Source organism: Microtus pennsylvanicus, chromosome 13 (assembly GCF_037038515.1).
Source record: "Microtus pennsylvanicus isolate mMicPen1 chromosome 13, mMicPen1.hap1, whole genome shotgun sequence".
Classification (NCBI taxonomy): domain Eukaryota; kingdom Metazoa; phylum Chordata; class Mammalia; order Rodentia; family Cricetidae; genus Microtus; species Microtus pennsylvanicus.
The window spans coordinates 80,137,230-80,158,795 of record NC_134591.1 but is presented as its reverse complement, the minus strand read 5'-3'; the positions used below and the strand labels follow the sequence as shown (position 1 = coordinate 80,158,795).

Here is a 21,566-nt window from a genome sequence, read left to right as displayed (position 1 = left end):
TCCTGGTGCCTTGCGTTCATCGAAGGGAGGAAGGAAGAGAGGGGAAGACTTCTGCCTGGTACGCGCATATGGACAGGGACAGGTGTGTGTTGCCTGCTCAGCCAAGAGCACTGGGCCAGGATCCTGTGGCTCTTTCTGAGCCCTCAGTACCACTGGGTCCTCCTCCCCTGAGCCCTACACAGCACCTACAGTAGTTGCTAAAAGGTGTGACTGAACGAGAGTGGGGGGTGAGGGGAGCTGTGCTCAGGGAGCCAGCCTACCCTCCCCAACCCACCCCTGCCTCTTAATCCTCAAACTCATCTCTGTAGAGGATTTGTCCTGAGTCTGAAAAAGATGCTGGGGTGATGGTGGGGACAGGAGATTCACCCAGGTTCACCAGACGTCCATATCATAGAGGCTGCAGCCACAGGCCCATGTCCCCCAGGCTGAGAATACTGAGTCCCTCTTCTAGGAGTGGGAGGGAGATATGACTAACTCTCCCCAGCTGCTGATCCAGCAAACATACGTTGTCCCTGTGCACAGGGGAGGCTCATTACATGGCTGTGAGCTGTCAGGTTACATGGGTGTGAATTGTTGGGTGTCTGCCATCCAGGGAGAAGAGTGCAAACACCATGTTAAACACAGTGAGGTCATGTTGAACACGGTGGAGTCGTGTTGAACACGGTGGGGTCGTGTTGAACACGGTGGAGTCGTGTTGAACACGGTGGGGTCGTGTTGAACACGGTGGGGTCGTGTTGAACACGGTGGGGTCATGTTGAACACGGTGGGGTCGTGTTGAACACGGTGGGGTCGTGCTGGCTGTAGTCTTTTTTTAATTGTAACAATTGCTTAATTGTAAATTGTCTTTGTGGGGCTGGTTTGTTTCTGTGTGGGGAGAATGGGCATTTGAGCGTGGCGTGGAGGAGGGTTAGCTGAAGGTTTCAGACCGTGCTCTTTCTAAAGGTTGCCGGGGAGGCCTCTGTGAGAGGTGTATCTAACACTTCATTCAGTGATCTCCACCTCGTCTCTGTGGTCAGGAACGGATGCTTCTGCTGCGGTCTGAAGCACGTGACATCCATGCTGCCTCCTGTCAGATTGTCAGGTTTCTGTACCGTCCTCCCCTGCGCTTTGCTGTCTGTCCTCCAAGGTCTCCAGGGTGCTGAGGTTTCTTTGCAAAGGCAGATGGCTCAGTGGGTAAAGGGCTTACTATGCAAGCCTGGGCACCCTTACAGCTTCTAGGCCCTTCTGCCTGTTTCCCGTTGGCGTAGCTGACATCCGGATGGACCCGGCTTTGAGGGGGAGAGAGGAGTGGGCTCCCTTCAGGGCCCTGACTTCTCAGCAGGGAGGAAGGGCGTGTCACTCAAGCGTGGTGTGTGGTTTCCAGCAGTTACACCTCTTCCTGTCTCTTCAAGAGGCGCCTCGTCAGCACCCAGAAACCAACACCCGGCCTCAAGGGAGGCCCTTCCAGGCTCGGCTGGGCAATTCCCAACACTGGAGTCAAGATAGGCAGCATTCTGTCAGCTCGGGACACAGAAGCTGAGGCGCCACTCCCAGCGAGGCTTTCTGAAAGGCCCAGGCTGATACACACCGAGCTGGCGCCAGCCTCCTCCCCTCTGCCCCTTCCAGCCACGTGCATTGAGTACCACCTCGCTGTGTAGGGCTGTTTGGTCTCTAGGTTACATGTGAGGCTCTGCTTTAATGGCGTGGGCACTGCCCTGGCCTCCCGGGGGCCACAAGGACAGAGGTCACAGTGGAGGGAGATGTTGCGGGGACAGCTGTCAAGGCAGTCTCCTGTGTTCCTTCCTGCTATCCATACCTTCCAGTTGCCTCTTCCCCATGTGGCCCAAGCACCAGGGGGTCTTTGTCATGTGACTACAGCTAGCACAGAATGTCAGTATTCCAAAGGGCTCAGGGGGCAGCCTTGGAATTCTCAGAAGAAATTCAGAATCTGGATGAAGCCACAGAGGACCCAAGTCCCATGTACTCCATCAAGTGAGCAATGTGGTTCTCTCTGAGCATGCCCAGCTGTGCTTACAAAGACTAGCTTCAGCTGGGCATGGCTGCATACACCTTTAATCCCAGAACTTGGGAGGCAGAGGCAGGTGGGTTTCTGTGAGTTCAAGGCCAGCCTGATCTACAGAGTTAGTTCCAGGACAGCCCTGGCTACATAGATAAACCCTGTATCAAAAAAAAAAAGAAAGAAAGAAAGAAAGGAAAGGAAGAGAGAAAGCCATCAAACTAGGGAAGCAAGGCAGTGTGGCCGAGCTGAGGGCAGAAAGGGATGACCTTCCAGAACTCAAGCCCTTGCCAGGGGGTACATGTGACCTGAGCAGGTTCAGTGGCCATGCAAGGAAGGCAATCATATCCAGGAAGGAGCTGCGGCTGGCAGCTCTCCAAGAAACACACCAGGTCATGGGCCAGAGCTCTCCCTGCACTAAGCACAGGCTGGTCTCAGGTCCTGTGAGACTCGCAACACACAAACCTCCCCAGGTAGCATAGTCCCATTTATCTTCTCGTTCCACTGACAGTGGGAGGTTGGGTGTCCTACCCAAAGCCACATGCTCCTGCTATGCAGGGGTCCTGGTGGCCGACCATGGCAGTGCATGTCCAGTGACCCACTCGAGGCCGAGTGCCCTGACATATGTACCAAGGTGTCTCAGGGCACATGTATGCCAGGCAGTACCCATGGCAACAGCAAGTGTTCAAAGACAAGTCTCCTTCAACCATGGCTAGAATTAGGACGTCGTCACTCTGCTCCCCTCCTTAGCCAGAAGTCAGCCTGCGCTAGAGGGAAGGATAAGGAATACCTGCCACTGACAGCCAAGTCACACAAAGGAGCCAGGCTCTGAGAGATGGAAGGGGTTTGAATCTGTGACTCAACCGTTCCCTTCCTCCTGTGCCTCCTCAAATGCCAGTCCAGACAGCCAGGGCATCGGGGTAACCAGGAAAGAATCTGTTATACCTTTGTCTCTCTGACCTCAACTCTATCCAGATATGGCTTCTCCTGTGGCTTCTTGCCTTAAGCTGGCCATTCGGTCCCCTGTATTTCTGTCTACACAAGTAGCCCTGGCCAACTCTCAGTGGCCATAGATACTGTCTTTAATCTCCCTGAGACTAAGGGGTCAGAACAGGGCCCCTCAACAGTTCTTTGTCATCTACACTAACCCCCAGCATAATGTGATCATTTGAGGTCCTGTAGCCCAGGCCCTATTCTATATACAAGGAAACTGAGACACTGAGCCAAAGTCCCTCCCCTTGGTCACCTGTGACCCGGGGACTTTTACGCCCTCCATCACATCACACACATGCTACAGATCCAACTTGCCCAAAAAACTGCCAAACCCACGTCCTCCAGCTAATCCCAAGCTTGCCCCAGGACCCAGAGTAATGAACCACAGTCATTCAGTGAGACCACTGAGGCTTGCTGGCATCGAGGTCCCAGCATCCATTTTCACATTTTCCTTCATTTGAACACAGCTTCCGGCCCTGCACTCAGAATACAGATGGCAACATAGTTGGCCTTTCTTGAAAAAGGTTCCTCCTGAGAAGCTGCAGAGGATCCAGATCCTCGGTTACTCTCCCGTGGCTCCTGACTGGTGATGGAGGGGAGAATGAGCCGCAGTGAATGCTGCCTACAGCCAGCTTTGCCCACAGTGGGTAGAGCGACTGCTTCCTGCTGGGATGGGTGAGAAAGAGGAAGTCTGCTATGAAGATTTGGCAGTTAAGCAACGTCAGACAAATCACAAAACTCAGGGGTGGTCAGCAAGACAAGCAACTGGGACACTGGGCAAAAGAGAAAAACAGAAACTTCCCAGGGTCGGGCCAAAGGTGTAGCTCAGTGGTAGAGCGTTCACAAAGTATTCACACGGCCCGAGATTCCGCCCCAACAGCACACACACACACACACACACACACACACACAGAGAGAGAGAGAGAGAGAGAGAGAGAGAGAGAGAGAGAGAGAGAGAGAGAGAGAGAATCATAAAATAGAATCCCACCGCTGGGAAACAGAGACAGGAAGGAGGCTCTAGGGACTTACTGACTAGCCAGTCTAGGCAATTAGTGAGCTTCAAGTTCAGTGAGAGGATTGTGTGAAAAACTAAGCTGAAGCCTGTGAAGACAGCTCAGTGGGCAGAGTAACTACTATGACCCACAAGGATCTGAGTTTAATTTCCTGCGTAAACAGCCAGGCATGCCTGCCAGTGCCTGTAACCGCAACACTGGAGTGGGGATAGGTAGACCCCAAGAGCTTGACGACCAGACACTCTAGGTAAGACAGCAAGCTCCCGGCTTATTGAGAAACCCTGTCTCAAGGTTAAGTGGCAGAACAAAATACCAGATGTCCTGATTCAGCCTCCACAGGAACATGTACCACACGCACACACAGCACACACAGCACACTCACACAGCATCCACGCACACACACACACACAGTGGAGAGTGACAGAACAAGACATCAGATGTCCTGCTTCAGCCTCCACAGGAACACGTGCCACACACAGCACATACACAGCACTTGCGTGCATACACACGCGCGCCACACACACACACACACACACACACACACACACACTTACACTGAGAATTGTGATGAGGTGTTTCTAGGTTCAAAGAAGCCAGAAAGAAACTGCTGATGCCATATGAGGTCCCTGATTGGATCCTGGATTTCTGAAAATCTGAACAAGAACTTAGGGAGCCACAGGCGTTTGGGCAGAGCTGCCTGTCATTCTCTTTGACTCCTCTTGATGCTGTGACTGTGGAACACGGTGACGGGGGGGGGGGGGGGATGAGTGCTGAAGCCCCTGTGGGTGACATTCAGGCCGGAGCTTCAGATGGCCTTGACGGTCCTGCGAGCCACACGCACAGGAGGGGAGCGGAAGGAGGGCACACGTGCAAGTGCGGCCGTGTAGACCCTTGCTGAGTAGGACGAAGACTTGGGTGTTTGTTGTTATTTTTAAAACTTTTCTGAAGTTTGAAAGTTATCAAAACAGCGGAGAGAAGAAAGGTGGCGAGTGGCTTGAGCAGTGCCTCCTGACCCTTCTTGGCCGTCTGCCTTCAACCCCACCTACTGCGCACAGTGTTTGTAAAGCTAGGGGTTGGTTGTCTGTTTACCTCCTGGCTGCACAGCATCTACATCCCTGCTTCTATAAGGACATTTGGTCAGGCCATGGCAAAGCCCCTAGCTTCAGATTCCTCAAATGTGAGTCAGAAAGTTACTCAAGGGCACACACAGATAGGGGTGTGGCTAAAAGTGCATAAACCCAGACTGGAACCAGACTTTGACCTTCAGCCTGAATAGCAAACCCAGATCCCTTCCCAAACCTGCTATGTTGTCCATGACCTTCCTCAGCCTGTCGTCCAAACTGTGGGGGATGTCAGGGGCCTGGGGTGCCTGTCCCAGCTCTGCCTGTCCTCCAGAATGTGTGGGGGAAGGAGTCAGGGATTTAGGGGCACTCAATCTGGCTCCAACTTATCCTCCAAACTACAGAGGGCATCAGGAGCCTGGGGTTATCCAGCACAGGTTTGCCTGGAGAGGTTTGTGAGGTGCTTGGGGACCACTCAGTTCTGCCTACCTTCTTCCTCGGTGTGATACCTGCCGGAATACTGCACCAGCCTACGATTCCCAGCATCCCCTAGAATGTCGGCTCTATCGGGATTGGCCACTCAGCAGGTGCACTTCTTCCTGATTGGACAGCGACAGCTGCCGAGCCGAGAAGCGGGCTCTGCAGGCAAGACTTGCATCCTGAATGTACAGAGGGGGCTGTGAGAAATTCCATCAAACCCACTCCTTCCCAGAAATGTGGCAGAGGTTCTGGGCTGGGGTTGTTGTTGTTGTTTTGTTGTTTTGTTGTTGTTGTTGTTTGGTTGGTTTCGTTTCGTTTGGTTTTTCCAGACAAGGTTTCTTTGTAGCTTTGGAGCCTGTCCTGGAACTAGCTCTTGTAGACCAGTTTGGCCTCGAACTCACAGGGATTCGCCCGCCTCTGCCTCTGCCTCCCCAAATGCGGGATTAAAAGCGTGCGCCACCACCGGGTGGCTTTTTTATTTTTTAAAGGTAAATTTCTTATGCATGTCAGACCACTTCAGAGTAAGGTCAGTGCTCCCCTGTGGCTGTGGGCCTGGGGTGTGTTGGGGGTCAACTGGCTACTGCCTCAGAGTGAGCTTGGAGTCCCGTCAAGGTGGACCGCCAGGACCCCTCCCCAGCGGCAGCAGGTATTCCCACACTTGCAGGTTCTATGAGCGCCCCCCACTGGACAAAGCAGGCATTGCACTCCAGAAAAGGCTTGCTAATCCTTAGGCAGTGTGGTATTCTCAGTAACACGGCTGCCCTGTCCTCACCCTCTCCTGCTGTATCCCCAGCAGGCTGAGTCAGTCTTTTATTCACTCAGTAGCAGTTGGGTGCCTACCAAGCGCCGCCGGGCACTGCAGGAACACTGGGCACCCCTTTGCCCCAGCCTTCATAGAACCGGCAGAGCTTTTGTGGAAAGAGAAACAAGGGTGAGCCGTAGGCGTGTCGGTAGTCACAGATTCTAGGATTAAAGATCCCACAGGACGGGACTAAGCAAGAAGTGAACTTAAGGAGAAGATTGGCAGCTTAAGGTATGAAGGGCGAGCAGGGATAGTGGGGCACTCGGTAGACCTCTGGAGTCAAAGGTCAGGCTCAGGTGGAAGAGGACTACAGGCATCCTGAGGGGTGGCTCTGCTAGGCTCAGGGACCTGGCGAGAGCCTGCATTGCTGTGTAGAATGGGGGCCACTTCCTGATATCAGAGAGGCACTGAGAACAGGCCCGGAGGTCTCCCCGGCGCTGGCAGGCAGCATAGAGGTCTTGACTATATGTGGCTTTTGCTCTGAGTAGAATGGAAGCTGCAGGAGAGTTGTGAGCACATTAGTGGATGATCCAGGCTGTGTCCCGAGAGAAGCCCTCTGGCTCCCTGTGGAATATTGTGCTGATGGGATGGGATGGTCTCAGGTGACCACTTAGGGAGCTGGTGAGAAGCCTGGGTGTGGAGAGGCACTGGACAAAGAGTGGGTGACCCAGCTGGTTCCCTGGCCATGCAAAACACAGGACCACCATGGGGCTGGTCAAGCACTCAGAACTGACACATGAGCCTGAAACAGGTGTGTTGCCTCCTCGTGGAGATGCCAGGAGATCTTGGCAGATGCATAAAGGAGACCACAGACAGGGATGCAGGGTGGAGACAAAGATCTGGTCCCCGGGACAGTAACAGGGTTCAGAGAAGCAAAAGGATTCAAGGCTAGAACCTGAGCAGCCCGAGAATCAGAGGTTGGCAGGATCCGTGTGGGCAGCCTAGAGACAGGGACAGATGATGGAGAAGAACTCACAAGCGTGGGGTCCTGCAACCAAGGGGAATGGGGGCCGCATTGCTGTGGCCCAACATAAGGCAGTGTCCAACTTAACAAGAGTGACTTCCTCAGAGATACAAGGACCAAGTGGAGTCTGTCCAGGAGAACTGCCCTGGAGCAGAGAGCCTCCTCAAGAATGTCCCTGAGGGCTAAACACTCTCTCTTATTGAGGAGAAAACTCTGCTTTGATATTCTTTTCTGGAAGGATGGAATTTGTGTCAGGCTAGAAATGTGGCCTAGTTGGTAGAATGTTCGTGCGGCATGCACATGGCGTGAGTTTGACCCAGCACCGTATACTAGCGGGTGTGATGGCACACACCTGTAATCCCAACATTGGGAAGTAGAAGCAGGAGGATCAGAAATTCAAAGCCAGCCTGGGCTACATGAGATTCTGAAGCTAGTCAGTCATGGTCAATCCTTCTAGGAGCCATGGGAGGGAAGGCAGATGCCCTGAGTGCTGAGGCTGCTGGTCGGTCTGAAGGACCTTGCTCCTGGTGGCCCTGTTTCAGAGAGGAAGTTGCAGGGTCAGAGCTGAGAGGACCCATTGGAAAAGAGCTAGGGAGTCATCCCTTAAAGAGTCCAAGCAGGAGCCTGCCGCACACACAGCAGCCCCCATCTGCGCTCTATGCGCTAGAACCCAGTTAGTGAGCTTCTGGCAAGGGGCTGGAGGTTGAGAATACACACGCAGAGACAGACTGACACACAGACCTTCCAACACTGGTACCAAAAAGCCCCTCTTTAATAGCACCATGGAGGCTTAAATACCCTGCAGTCAACGGCCAACAGGTGATAATCCCATCCTCTGATCCTCTAAGCTAGGCACAACTTCTAGTAACTTCAGTTAGAAGGTTCTAGGAGGGAAGAGCAGCTGAAGGCCAGGACTCATTAGTCCCGACATCTCCCCTCTGAATTTTTTATAAAGCAGAAGACCCTCCTGTCTTAGGTCATCTCAGAAGAGTAAACCCTTACCCGTCTTAGGGAGGCCCCTTCCCTGTCTTAGGCGGGCTCTCTTCTGTAGAAGTTGCCCGTCTACGGAGGAATCTTCATTGTTGGTGCAGTATTTGCAACCAAACCTTACTGACCAACAGGCTTAGAAGGACTTGCTAAGTGACCATATGCTGCATTCTCATGGGTTGTCTGATCTTACACAGAATTCAGAGACGAATGCCCATGGCAACAGGCATTAAGATTGCCAGCAATAGGGTCCCCAGTTACCACTGGACCCAGCCTCCCATTTGGGCTATGGTATTCTACCAACCCTTTGGCTAAAACAGGGCACACAGGTATCAACAATCTGGTGTGCTAATTGTAACATTTCAAGGGCTATTCAAGTAACCATTGAGTTGTTTCACCACATAAGAGGCATTAGCAATATTAACAGATGTCATACAAATGGAATGATAAAGGTGTGAACAAGACATTTGTTATACTAGCTATAAGTCCACCTGCTCCTACAATAGGGCAGTCTCTTGATTTAAATTCGAAAGTCCAGATTTAATGTGGACACTCAGGGCATTCTGAGTCTGGAGAGCATCATTGACCTGTCTCGCCAGTTTATCCACGGTGTCCAACACCAACAATGTTTGTGCCGTTGCCAGTCCTGAAGTCACGGCTGCAGCAGCAGACACCGGGATGACAGCAACCACTGCAGCTGTCTCTCCAGGATCTCGTTTCTCTCGATACAGGGTCCTCTCAGTCTGCTTAGTCCTTTTAGTAATTGGCAGTGGTATGATGGCTGGTACCCGACCCAACAAGGCAGCCCTGGAGTGGTCATCCCAGCAGTCGCTCAGGCCGCAGTTTCTGAAAGAACAACCAAGAATATCTTTTCCCCCAAAGGTGCTATTCCATACTACAAAAAGGAAAAGAAGAAAGAAAGAAAACTAAAACACAGGATTTAATAGTGCCTGGGCTCTCAGAGAAATATTCCAAAAAAGAAAGATAGGAACTACACTCACTTGTATAGGATTCCTTTAAAGTAATATTCATAGTCCAAAAAAATGTAACAAAGCATAAAGCATAATGTAACAAAGCATAAATGTAACAAAGGAAAAGGTCTGATTAATAGAAGCCTGTTCTATCACCATATTGCTTAAAGCAGTTCCAGCAGTATAGTTTGAGGAATAGAAAGATGAATACAAAGAACTAGCTTGGCTCACTGATCAATACAAGGGGGTTCCTTACCAGACTTCACACAGTGCTTTCTGCTTGATTGGGACTCACCAGGAGACTCATCAAGAGAACGACAGGTGTCATTCTCAGGCTCATCACAGGATCCTTTCCCATCCTTTTCCACAGCCCGAACTTATCGCTCTGGTACCCAAATGGGCTTGTCCGTTCCTGGAGGAAAAACACAAACAGCTCGTCTCACCCTAGCCAACAGGAGCATGGGCTTCTTCCATTGTCCTGTAAGAAGGTCTTTCCATCGTACCTATCCCAAGGATTGAGAACTTTGGGAATCAACACTAATTGTGTTATCCGCCAGCCTTGAGGAATTACCACCACCCCCTGTTGGACAGATGTCATAACCTTAATCTCTTCTGTATAGTCTGCATCTACTATCCCAGGATGTATTTGGATCCCCTTTAAAAGGGTACTGCTTCTGCCTAATATAAATCCCATGGTACCCAATGGTAAAGGCCCATATACTCATGTAGGGATGTAGGGAGTGCTTGCCTCTAAGCTAGGCACAGCTTCTAGTAACTTCAATTAGAAGGCTCTAGACAGGGAAGAGCAGCTGAAGGCCAGGACTCAATTAGTCCCAATAGGAGCCTAGATCCTGTGTTAGCAAACTTCGGTAATAGGAGAGAGAATGTTTTAAACTTTCCTGGCTATGGTCTCTGTCGGTACTACTCAACCCTCCACCAAGGCAGCACCGTCCCTCAGCAGATGTCTATGAGATGACTCAATGAAACTTTATTCACTAGAACTGGCAGCAGGCTAGATTTGGCCCTCTGGCTCCAGCTGTAGGAACTAACCTCTAGCCCAGTGGCTTCCTAAACTGAGGTCCCCTGGACCAGAGCATCAGCGATACCCACAAACACCGAAAATGCCAGTCTTGTCCCCATCCACCTCAGAAACTCCCATTTATCCCATCTCTTGAGCCCTCCCTCCCAACACAGACAGCGGGTCCTTGTAGAATTCTGTACATGAACCATCCCTGAGGTTTCCACGAACGTCAGGGCTAGGAAGGTGTGTGGAGGGGGGCCCAGTCCTCTGTCAGCCTGTGAGGACCCCTGCCTCCCATCCTCCCCCATGGCCTGTAGTCCGGCTCTTTTATTTACTCTCCCTCATGGATGGGCCCCGGTGACCATTCCCAGCAGGCCTGTGCCTCCTGACCCTTAGCCCAACTCTGCACCGTGGTGGTGGCACGCACAAACACACACAGGTGGTCGGTGGGAAGAGTGGATGTTGAGGGGCTTCGGGGGGCTCAGGATCCCTTCATCTCGGGAGCTTTTGCATAATGAGCCAGGAGACCTCAGTATCAGCCACACCCCGGCTACCTCAAAACTAAGGTCTGAAGTGAGCTTGTGTTCTGTTTCATCGTTCCAAATGAGGTTTTATAAAAATCCTCAGGGTCCCTCATCAGCCTCCTCACTCATGACAGCTCCACGCTGCTTCTGGTGTCTGTGCTGCTTCCAACAGGCATGCATGCACATCCCCTCGCTCAGAGAAGACTTCATGAGGACCTCCAACAGGCCACGTTGGCCAGGCTTAAATAGTGTTTACAAGTGGTTTTGATTCTAAAGGAAAGGAAACATTGGGCAAACAAAAACGAAATGGGCTATTTAGCTAAGTGTCACCCACCAATTTCAGGGGTCACTGTCACTCCCAAATATCGCTTTGCCTGTGGCAGTGGGGCCCTGTGAGTTTGAATCAAGGACCTTCATCTGGGCCCTTGGGAGGCCAGGGGCATGGCAGTTACCAAGACCTTCGGGAACTTCCACATAGATAAGATGGACAACCAGACCCGCATGCAGACAGATTGCTGAAACTGCCTGGCATCTGGGAGGGCACCCCTAAAGGTGGCAGCTGGGTGAAGGAGTTCTCAACATGAAGAGGGCTGTGGGGGGCGTGAGTGTGGTCTCTAGGTGGCCCAAGTGTGTGAGCACAGGCTCGGGTGAGAGCCAACAGGCACAGCACAGCCTAGTGGCAACAGCATGCAAGGGAGGCACTTGACAAGGTGCCCTTTGAAATGATGCCCTGTGGCCAGGGGAGCAGAGCTGAGAGGGATCCAGGAGCAGCTGGGAGCTGACCAGGGCTTTCGGCGAATGACTGGTGACTTCGCTCAGGGTGGAAGTGGGAGACTCATGGACCAACAAAAGGACGAACAGACGGAAGGAGGATCTTGGCAATCATCGCCTTCTGCTGTGACAAACCACCACAAATTTAGTGGCTTCAAACAACGTGTGTCTTTTTTTTTTAAACAATGTGTGTCTTACATCAGCATGCTGGAGGGTCTGGCGCTCAGACAACGCATGTCTTACATCAGCATGCTGGAGGATCTGGCGCTCAGACAACGCGTATCTTACATCAGTATGCTGGAGGGTCTGGCGCTCAGACAACGCGTGTCTTACATCAGGGTGCTGGAGGGTCTGGCGCCCAGGAGGGCGTAGCTAAGTGCAGCTTAGGGCTCATCAGGTGCTGGCCAGAGCCAGGATTCATGGGAAGGCCCAACTGGTGAAGAACCAGCTTCCGAGCTCACAGGGTCATCTGAGAAGTCACCTCTTGGTGGTCCTTTGAGCCGAGGCCTCAGCCTCTGCCACAGGAACCTCTACCACATGGCACCTTGCTTCATTAAGGCTGGCAGAGGAGCCACCTAGTAGCGCAGCAATGGGCAACAACCCATGCCATCCAGTGACAACCCATCTCCTCAGCCACGTTATCCTGGTCAAGATCAAGTCACTGGGTCTAGCTGTGCCCAAGGGGAGGGCCCTGCACAAGGAGGGGAAATCCCAGGATCCAGGGGTCATTGAGGGCATAAACAAATTTCCTAAGTATTAGGGCGGCACAGGAAGCTGCTGTGGGGTGGATTCGGGAGCCAGAGAGGCATAAAGTTCAGTTCCCGGGAGGTGAGGACAGGAGAGGGGACAGAGAAGCCACAGACCCTTGTGCCTCATGTGAGCAGTGGGGTTGGGTCCTGCTGGAGGGACAGGATCCTCCACAGCAAGCCCATTTGAATCGGTGGGGCAGTCTGTCTGAGGCAGTGTGAGTAGCTCGTATAGCCCAAGCCTGCTCAGTCTCTCTAACCATCACCTTTTGTCTTTTCCTTTTCTTTCAGAATTTCCCCTCTGTGAAAAGGCAAGCTGGTCTGGATAAGTGAGGCCGGCCCCATGTATCCGGAATCAACCACGGGGTCCCCGGCTCGTCTCTCTCTGCGGCAGACAGGCTCCCCTGGGATGATCTACAGGTAACTCGCCCATCCAGGCCTCCTCCTAGTTCTTCCTCTGAGGAGGAGTCTCTGAGGCAGCCACGCTCCCCTGGGGAAAGGATAAGGATTCAAGTGAGCCTCAAGAGTTGAGGTAGACAGGTCCCCAGAAAAAGAATGGAAGCTTTTGAAGCCTATATAGAGACTTTCTGGATGGCACTGAACCAAAATAGATTTGTTTCTGGTCCCTGACCCTTGGAAACCTTATCTGAGGCTACCTGAGCAACTTCATAGTGCCTGGAGCAGCCGCATAGTGGACCCTAGTATCCCACCCGGCTCTTTAGGAGCTCTGGCATTTAAGGGGGCTGCTGTCAAGGAGCTCACAGGCATTTGGGGGACGGCACCTGCCTGTCTTAGAAAGGCCAGCTACAGCCGGAACTCCTATAGTATAATCTTGACCTCCTTGTGTGAGCCAACCTTTCTGAACCTCAGGCCTCCTATAGAGGGCGCTGGTGAGAACCGCTGGCTACAGACCCAACATAGAGCCTGTATCACCGCCCTGAAAGACCGTGACTGGATAGGACCCCAACAGCAGAAATATTCTGGGAATTTGGACCTTTCTAGATAACGGCTGGAGCCTGAGCCCTTGCAAATATCTGCAGAAACCAGTGTCTGCCCTGGAGAGGGCCCTAGAGTCTCAGGCCATCCTGTAAGGGTGTGTTTTGGAGCAATTCTAAATCAGATTGTAAAGCATGATCTAAAGCTTATTAAAACCCAAGCGCCCACTCAGAGTCTGCTGTGGACCCATCCACGACCAGATCAGGCTGCAGACCTCTGCCTCGCTGGCCACTGGGTGGCGCTGCTGCAGAGCATTTGGTACCCAGCTTGTACATCTGACAGAGCTGGTCAGCTAGCCTGGATGGAGCCAGGGGTGAATGCGTGGCGGGTGTGGGCTGCGGGATATCGGTGATGATGCTGAGCTTGCACCTGCCTGTGGTTGATGCCAACTGCGCACTATCGTCTCTCCTTTCTCCCCGCTTTCCTCCACCGCTATCTGAAGTACGCGATATGGGAGTCCCAAAAGGCAGCTCCAGTTTTACAGGTAATCTCCTCCTCCCCCTCCTCCTCTCAACCCTGAAGGCCAAAGGCAAAGGTGTGCTGGGGAGGGCTGTGCCCATCCCAAGCAGGGCAAGATGCAGGTTGGCACTGCCTCTAATGGCAGATTCCACCCGTGTGTCTCGGTGCTAACCACGGAGCCTGTGCGGTACTCTGGTGAGAGCATGCGGTCAGGTTAATTGCGTGTGTTCATCGACTGAAGTCGGCTTTGATTTGACCAAATGGACTTGAGATGTATGTTCGTCTCTCAGTCACATGCACCATTAGGGCTTCACTTGCCACTTAGGCACCGCGCTCAGCGGTCGAACACTTGCCCGGTGTGTACAAGGCTGTGGGTTTCAGCCTCAGCATGCAAGGCATGAAAAGAAAAAGGACATTTTTCAGTGTATGGGCCACTTCCTATGGCCGTGGGTCTGTGCTTCCCCTACTGGAGGGAAGGATCCGTCTGTCCTTCCTGTCGCCCGCCGATTTGGGTTTGGATGGGCTAATAGATAACCTGTGGCACCTTTAGCTGCTTCGAAGGCTTGTAACGGAGGTTGGGGGTATGTGGTGCGATTTGGATAAAGGTTGGGGTCACTGTATCTCTTGGTAATGCTTCCCTGATGGAGAACTGGAAGCCAGGATGTGGTATCAAGATGCCCAGGCTCCTCTCAGGCCAGTCTGCCCCTCCCCTTAGACCACCTCACCCTTACCTACAAAGCAAAGAACACACCCAGAAGACATTCCCTTCCGGGAAGCAAGGTTGCAAAGCTGCAGAAACCTCCAGGCAGTTGGCTCGGCTGCCTTGGGGCTGTGTCAGGGAGCTGGCCACCTTGGCGGTGGGGCTTTTCCTGCCAGCGTATCTTCACCTGTGAGGTTAAAGGTCACTGTCCCGATCTGGGGAGCACATCCCAGAGGCGGTACCGTGGGGTGTTGGGATGCACCAGAAGTCTAGACTACGTGTGCAGGGTCAGCGCTGGTTCCTCACGTCGTCGTTTCCTTCCCACGGCCTCGGGATCATGACCACGCCTGGGTTCATGGGCTAATTTGTGCCGTTGTCCCTAAGTCTCATTCCTTACAGGGAACTCTGGGAGATGAGACTCTGGTTTGACTGAAATGTTGACTGGGAAAAACTTGGCCTGAGCTTGAGCCTAGAGACGCTTGTATGACGTCTGTGTGGCGTATGAGGAGCGTATGGCATTTGTTCTCGAAGGAGCTGAGTAATAAAAACCAAGCTTGTACCTTAACCCCATCCTCAAGAGAGCCTGCCCACCTCTGCCTGGTGAGAGGGGGCACAGAGAAACGGTCTGAGAAGGAGCCCCAGTAAAGAACCGGTGTAAGTAAAACTGTAGTGAGCCGTGCACAGCGCTGGCTGACCGAGGTGAAGCTGTAGTGAGCTGTGCACCACTGACTGACCGAGGTGAAGCTGTAGTGAGCTGTGCACCACTGACTGACGAGGTGAAGCTGTAGTGAGCTGTGCACAGCGCTGGCCGGCCCTCAGACCAGGAGCCCTGGGTCTTTCCTGTCCTTTAGATCTCCAGTGAAGTTTTTCCACATAAGCAGTCAGGCACCACCTCTGGTGGTGACCTCAGCGAGCCAGGATCTTGGTCATTGAACAGACAGGTGCCACTCACTGTGAGACACCTACATCAACACAGTGCTGGGCATGGCCATCACAGAATTTGTCACATGACTTAACAACGGCCCTTTGATGGCAGAAGTGTTTGTGACAGAGTACTCTATCTGTCCTGGCTACCAATTGAATAGCTCTCAGATCAGGTGTCATCAGGTGGTTAGCGTTTTTCCTGCTTGTGTGTGTGTGTGGGTTGACTAGAAGCATCTTCTCCGAGCTGTGTAGTGGGCCTGTCTTGTCTACACACTGCAGATGGTCCACATGTTTGCCATCTTCCTTCCCCACTAGCCAGGGCCTATCCCCAGGACATTCTTCCATGGAGGAGGTGCCAGAGGAAAAGAGGGACTGTGCAGTCTCCTGCAGCTGGACTTCAGCAAATGCTGATGTTTCTGCTCAGGCTCCTACAGCCAGAGCAAGGATCTCAGAGAGGCCAAAGGGCAGAGAAATACATCTTCCGATGGTGGAAGGCACCACAGAGCTCCTTTTTCTCCTTGCATTTTGCCTCAGTCTGGTGCTGGCCTCAGGGGATAATCCCAAAGCTTTATCTGAAGCCCAGGTCAGGAGATGTGCCAGGAAGGAAGCCTACAGTGCCCCTGCCAGAGGAATGGGCATTGTGTGCCCAAACAGATCCATACACCCACATTGGGTACATCCCAGAGGAGGGCAGAACACCTCCGTGTGCCTCTTCCCTGTGGCAGTGACCACACGCCACAGGCACCCTAGCTGTCTACTGAAGCCATGGTTTGGAGTGAGGTGGAGCAGAAGCCATGAGCCATGTGTCTGGCATTCAAATAATAGCTTAGGAAAGAGCTACCCGTGGCTCAGAAGATCCGTGCCTCTGATACAAAGGCAGCAGATGCAGCAAAGGTGAGACCAAGGGAGAGGGCAGGACCCCCACCTCATGCTGCACCCCAACCATCCTGCCAGGTAGGGGCACTGCCAGGCTGCAGCTTGGCGCTGCACTTCCTGAGCTTTTAGGGGAGAGGCGCTCGTGAATAATTCAGCCTCTTCCACAAGATGAAAACTCCCTAATAGAAGCTAATGGACTTGCTGCCTCCAAAGCCGACCCTTGTGGGACTCTCTCATTCACCAATTGCTTCTGACGTTCTACAGTGACACTCCCTAATGAAAGCACCACCGCACCCGCCGCTTCCTTAGCTCCCTAATAACTAGACTGTGGCCTTTTAAACAAGCAGCCACCCGGCGAGGCAGGTGAGTCGGACGAAGGGATGGATGTGGCAGCCACCATCTGAGGGTTGCTGCCTGGACGCAGGCATCCCCAAGAACTTACATGATAGAGCTGGGGTAATGTCTGGGACCGCTTCCGGCTGATCAGAAATCAGACCATCCACGTTTATTTTTCAAAGCAGGCAACCTTAAATAGCCCGTCAGGGTGCACTTGAGGTAACTGTGCTGGATGGAGGAGGGTGGGTGGGCTCCCACCTGGCTGCACCCACCACCCTGCAATCGATCCTGCTTGCTGCCCACCCTGTGCAGCGCTGGCCTGGCTCTCCTCCTGTCTGCCAGAGACCCGCCATCTAGCTTGTGCCTCGCTGGCATTACCCTTGATTAAGATTCGGCAGTCGTGCCTTGGGCTCCCAGTGCCATCCGCGAGGTTTGTGGCTGTCTGAGAAGTTCATCTAGGAAGCCCGTGCCTGCAGGAGCCAGGGTGGCTTATTCAGGTCTTGGTTTGCTGGTGGTTCTTGAGCGTGTGCTGCGGGGATGCTGGGTATGCAGAGAGTTGCAGAGCCGCGCCTTGGAATGGCGACCACTTCCCTAGGTCTCCACTTCCGAGGCTTCCGGCTGGTCTCCGGCCTCAGGACGCAAGTTGGCATTTGATAGAGAGATAGGGCTTTTTTCTGGCCCCTTGTCGGCTTCGGTGATTGTTGGTAGACAGACCCTAGGTCTGAAGCTCCAGGTAGAGGGTGAGCTGGGGAGAGAGGAGGCAGTTCCTGCTGACTTTAATGAGGTTAGCATTCTTTCGTCTCACTTTTCCGTGTCACCCTGTTAATTTGAGTGGAGTCCCCTGAGCCCCCAGCCGACAGGAATAGATTTGCAGAGAAAACCTTCAAGTGAGCGGAATTAGCTGATCCTATTGGGGCGGGGGAGGGAAGGTATCCGTTCTTCTAGAGACCTGGTGGGATACAGGGATAGAGTTCCAGAGAGCCTTGCTCTAGAAAGTGGTTGAAATGCTGCAGCTCAGAAGTCAGAGGTCCCCCAAGCTCAGGCAGGAGGAGCCTTGGAAGTGGGCTTCCTTCCTCACCACTGTCTCACCTGGAACCTTTCACATTCACCCCGAAGAAAAGCCCAGGGTACAGCCCCAGCATGAGGGAGTCCAGAGTGGTAAATGCTGTCTGTCTGCACTTAGATGCCAGAACCCAGGAACCATCTACACATATCTATATAACCATCCTCCTCTGGGTGGCCCCAGCTCCTTCCCAGAGTTAATATCCTCTGCATACACACACACACACACACACACGCACACACGCACGCACGCACACACACACACAGGCACACACTCACAGACAGGGATTATGGACCCTCTTGCTGGGCCGCCACCCTCTCTGAGTTCTCTTTAGATTGCTGGTTATTCGCTTGTAACAGAAGACTCTGGGTCACCCCCATGCCCCAGACCTTGCATTCCCTCCGTGGTGGCTGTGCAGTCCACCAGGGAGGTAGAAGGGCCCTGTTCTTTCCTGTCCTCTCCTGTTTCCTTCCGTCTTGTCGGGAACACATGCGTTCTCTGTAAAGGAGTGTTGGGTGTCCATCATTTCCTAGTGATGTTTGGTGCCTGCGGGGCTCATTCCTCTAGTGACTTGGCTGCTCTCAGGCCTACGTCACCCTCCAGCTTAGAGGGTAGACACTTCTCCCCACGGTGTTTTCATCTCCGGTGTTATCATGCACACCTTTGGGGACAGTCACCTGTCCTGTGAGGTGCGCTCCTGGCTACACTGCAGCAGCCTGGTGACAGCCTCTGTCACCTCGCAAGTACCTGCCCATGTGGCTATGAGTGGACCCCTGCAGACCCTTGCAGACCCCAGGCACTTTTGCGGGCAATGTCTTGAAAGCTAATGGCTATTGATTGCGACCTGACTTGGAGTGTGTGCATCTTGCCCACTTTTCGAGAAGAGCTCCCAGCTGTAGCCCGCCCAGCTGGCCCTCTCTCTCACCCCAGGGAAGAGACAGCTGGCCTCCGTTCCACACAGGGCTGGCTGTGGGCCACGCGACACCTCCAGCACAGCTTCCCACTGCTGCCCTGCGCCTACTGGAGGAGGCAGTGGCCAGCCTGCAGGAGGGAGAGGGAGCCTGCCCTGCCACCTGTGGGCTGGGTTTCAGGTCCACATTCCTTAGGATGTGCCTCATCATAAACTGGGGCCTTTTGCAGTCCCCAGACATATCTTCCTAGAAACACAGGGCTTTTGCAGAGCCCAAACCCCATCTGTTTCAGTATCCAGAGACCTGCAGATGGTATCCCACTCCCACCCCAAAACTGTGATCCGTGGTGAATGCCAGTCCTAGTGTGGAAATCAAACCTCCTACCACAAAAACATCTGTAAGTCAGTGCTAAGCCTGAGTCAGGAGCCAGTCAGCCCCGGTGCTGCTACAGAGATATTGCCACTAGGGCTCAGCCTGGCAAGGCCCAGTAAAGCCTTGGCTTACCTTTTAGAGGTCCGGGCCCCTACTCTGGGTTCCATGGGCACCGCTGAGAACAGGAGCAGACAGCTGCAGAGAGGCAGAACAGTCAGGACAGTTAGGAAAGTATCTGCACAGAGCTGATAAATGCCACACAGGAAAGGGGTGATGAGGTAGGGAGCTACGCCCAAGCAAGGCTCTGACCGTGTACAGACAGCACAGCGCCTGCCATGCTCGGGGCAGAAGATCCAAGATCTGGCAGATACTGCCTCTGTCTCTGCCTCTGTCTCTGTCTCTGTCTCTGTCTCTCTCTCTCTCTCTCTCTCTCTCTCTGTGTGTGTGTGTGTGTGTGTGTGTGTGTGTGTGTGTCTGTCTGTCTGTCTGTCTGTCTCTGTCTGTTTGTCTGTCTCTCCTTCTCTCCCTCCCTCTCTAGGATTCCATCATCCATTGGTCTTCCCGGACCCTCTCTAAGCCCCTTCCCTAACTTAGATGCAGATACAGTGACTATTCCAAGAACCTACTGTGAACTAAACCCCATGCTAGGCTTGACCAGTGCAAACATGAGTCTTCATATAAAGATAACTGCAGGGAAGCTCTTGGTTCCTGCAGGTGACTCCCACCCGCAGTGCTCACTCAGGCCCAGCAGGGAGAGGAGACTCGGGTTGGGTGGACTTGCACAGAGGCATCTCTGGGCCTTTCTTCTGGCCCCCAGAGGGACCCCAACCCAGGGCCACTCAGTGCACCCCTAGATCCACCCAGTAGCTCTTCAGCTCCTTCTGCCTTAATCAAGCTTGCGTTCTCTCAGGCCAAGGGTGGCACCATGCTGGTTCCCTTCTAGCAGATGGATTCAGGGTCTCGCCGCTGCTGCTGGCCCAACTGCAGTAAGAACTTTCAGCTGCGCCTTCTAGTGATACTTCTGGGGCCACTGTGCAGCATCTGGGCATAGGTGGTGCCAAGGACAGGGACCTGGATTGCAGACCTCTGTCTCACCTATACCTGCCACTGTGTCCTTACCGTCAGTCGTAGAGAGAGCAGGATGTAACTCCCTCTCCTTCCTGCAGCCACCGTCCTCACTTGCTCCTGCTCCTGCTCCTGAAATGCTGCCTGCAGGAAATAGTTGTGACCATGTCCCTTCTCCGTGGGACACATGGTCCTTCCAGCCATACCAGTGTCCATAGCCAAGGCCACCATTCATGTCCCAATTCCCTTTCGATAGACACTGTGTTGATCTCGGTCTCTGAGAGTGTGTTCATCTAGAATGAGTCTATGAATGGTTCTGGTTGTTTAAGCTGTGGAATTTTACACTCCCAATAAGCCCACGTCCCCTGCCTCCTGTCCTGCACCCTGTTACAAATGCTCCACGGGCTATGACTTTCTGTCATGAAGCACAGAGCCCTCTGCTGGTGTGGCAGGACTTCAGCAAGCAAACAGCGCACCGCACAGTCAGGCTTGAGAACAAACAAGGCCTCCCTGAGCTGGGCCCCTGGCATGCGGGGTAAGGGGACGCTGCAGCAGGAGCCCACCTAAAGCTTGCTTCTGTGGCACATGTACCTTGTGCTTCTGCCCTGGGACAGCGTTCTGCCTGGGTCCAACTGGTGAGCCCCTTACAAGAGCACTGTGACGTGGCATCTCAGCCACCAACAGGCAGCCACACTGCCCTCGGAAGTGCTCGTGGACTCCCTTTCTGCATGTGCCCCCCTCCCCCCAGTTACACTGTGCCACTTGGAGGTGGTGCTCCCTCCTGCTTGCAATCCAGCTTGGCCAGCTTCCCTTGCAGCTGCTGGGGCAGAGGTGGGCAAGTTCATCCCCCAGAAAGCATGGTTTTAAGGACAAGAATCTCAGGCCAAGGGTGTTTCCCCCAAGACTCAGGCATGCCCTGGTGGTGATTCTCCTTGAAGATTGTTACCTCTGCATCTGCCCCCTGCCCTGCAGCCAGCCAGTCAGCCTAGGGCACCAGGGGCTCTGACAAACTTCCTAAACTAAACGACCACCACTCGGCATTTCCCGTCTGGACAGTGGCAACTCCAGGCGGCACCATGCTGTCCATGACGTACAGCGAGAGTCTGCGGAGCGTAAGCAGCAGATGCCACTCAGACTGGGCCCTGCATCCAGTCCGCCAGACAGACACACTGGAGCTGCAGCGGCTGAGGGAGGTGCGGGCAGCCGCCCAGGCCAGGAACATGGAGAGCTTCCTCCGCATGCACGGCCTCTCCCTGGACGGCTGCACCGCCCAGCGCACAGGCATGAAGTATCGGTAAGGGCTGGGCTAGAGAGGTGGGTGGTCAAGGGGTCCCCGGGAGATCCAAGGAGGATTGCAAGGTGATACCGCCTTGGAAATGCGGGCCACAGTTTTTATTGTGACTCTGGGTAAATATTTTCAATTTGGAATTTCCAACTACATAGAAATGACTCCATGAAGAAACTGAAAGTCTACTGTAGTCCTAGTTGTCCAAAAATAGCAATGCTGGGTTTAAAGTTTTGTTTCTATGAGTGTT

General features: G+C 53.3%; 1 protein-coding gene across 6 annotated transcripts in view; it reads left to right on the top strand.

Moving 5' to 3' along the window:
• Kcnab2 (potassium voltage-gated channel subfamily A regulatory beta subunit 2) overlaps positions 1 to 21,566 on the top strand; it is an 89,863-nt gene that overhangs the window by 29,958 nt on the left and 38,339 nt on the right. For 3 of the 6 annotated variants that reach the window (XM_075946905.1, XM_075946907.1, XM_075946906.1), the window contains exons 2-3: positions 12,621 to 12,749; positions 13,768 to 13,809. In XM_075946905.1, the coding sequence (XP_075803020.1) occupies positions 12,673 to 12,749; positions 13,768 to 13,809 (119 nt within the window). In that variant the 5' untranslated portion in view covers positions 12,621 to 12,672. Of the gene's footprint in view, positions 1 to 12,620; positions 12,750 to 13,767; positions 13,810 to 21,080; positions 21,326 to 21,566 lie in introns of those variants that run through there. The other 3 variants (XM_075946908.1, XM_075946909.1, XM_075946910.1) reach the window with 2 other exon arrangements.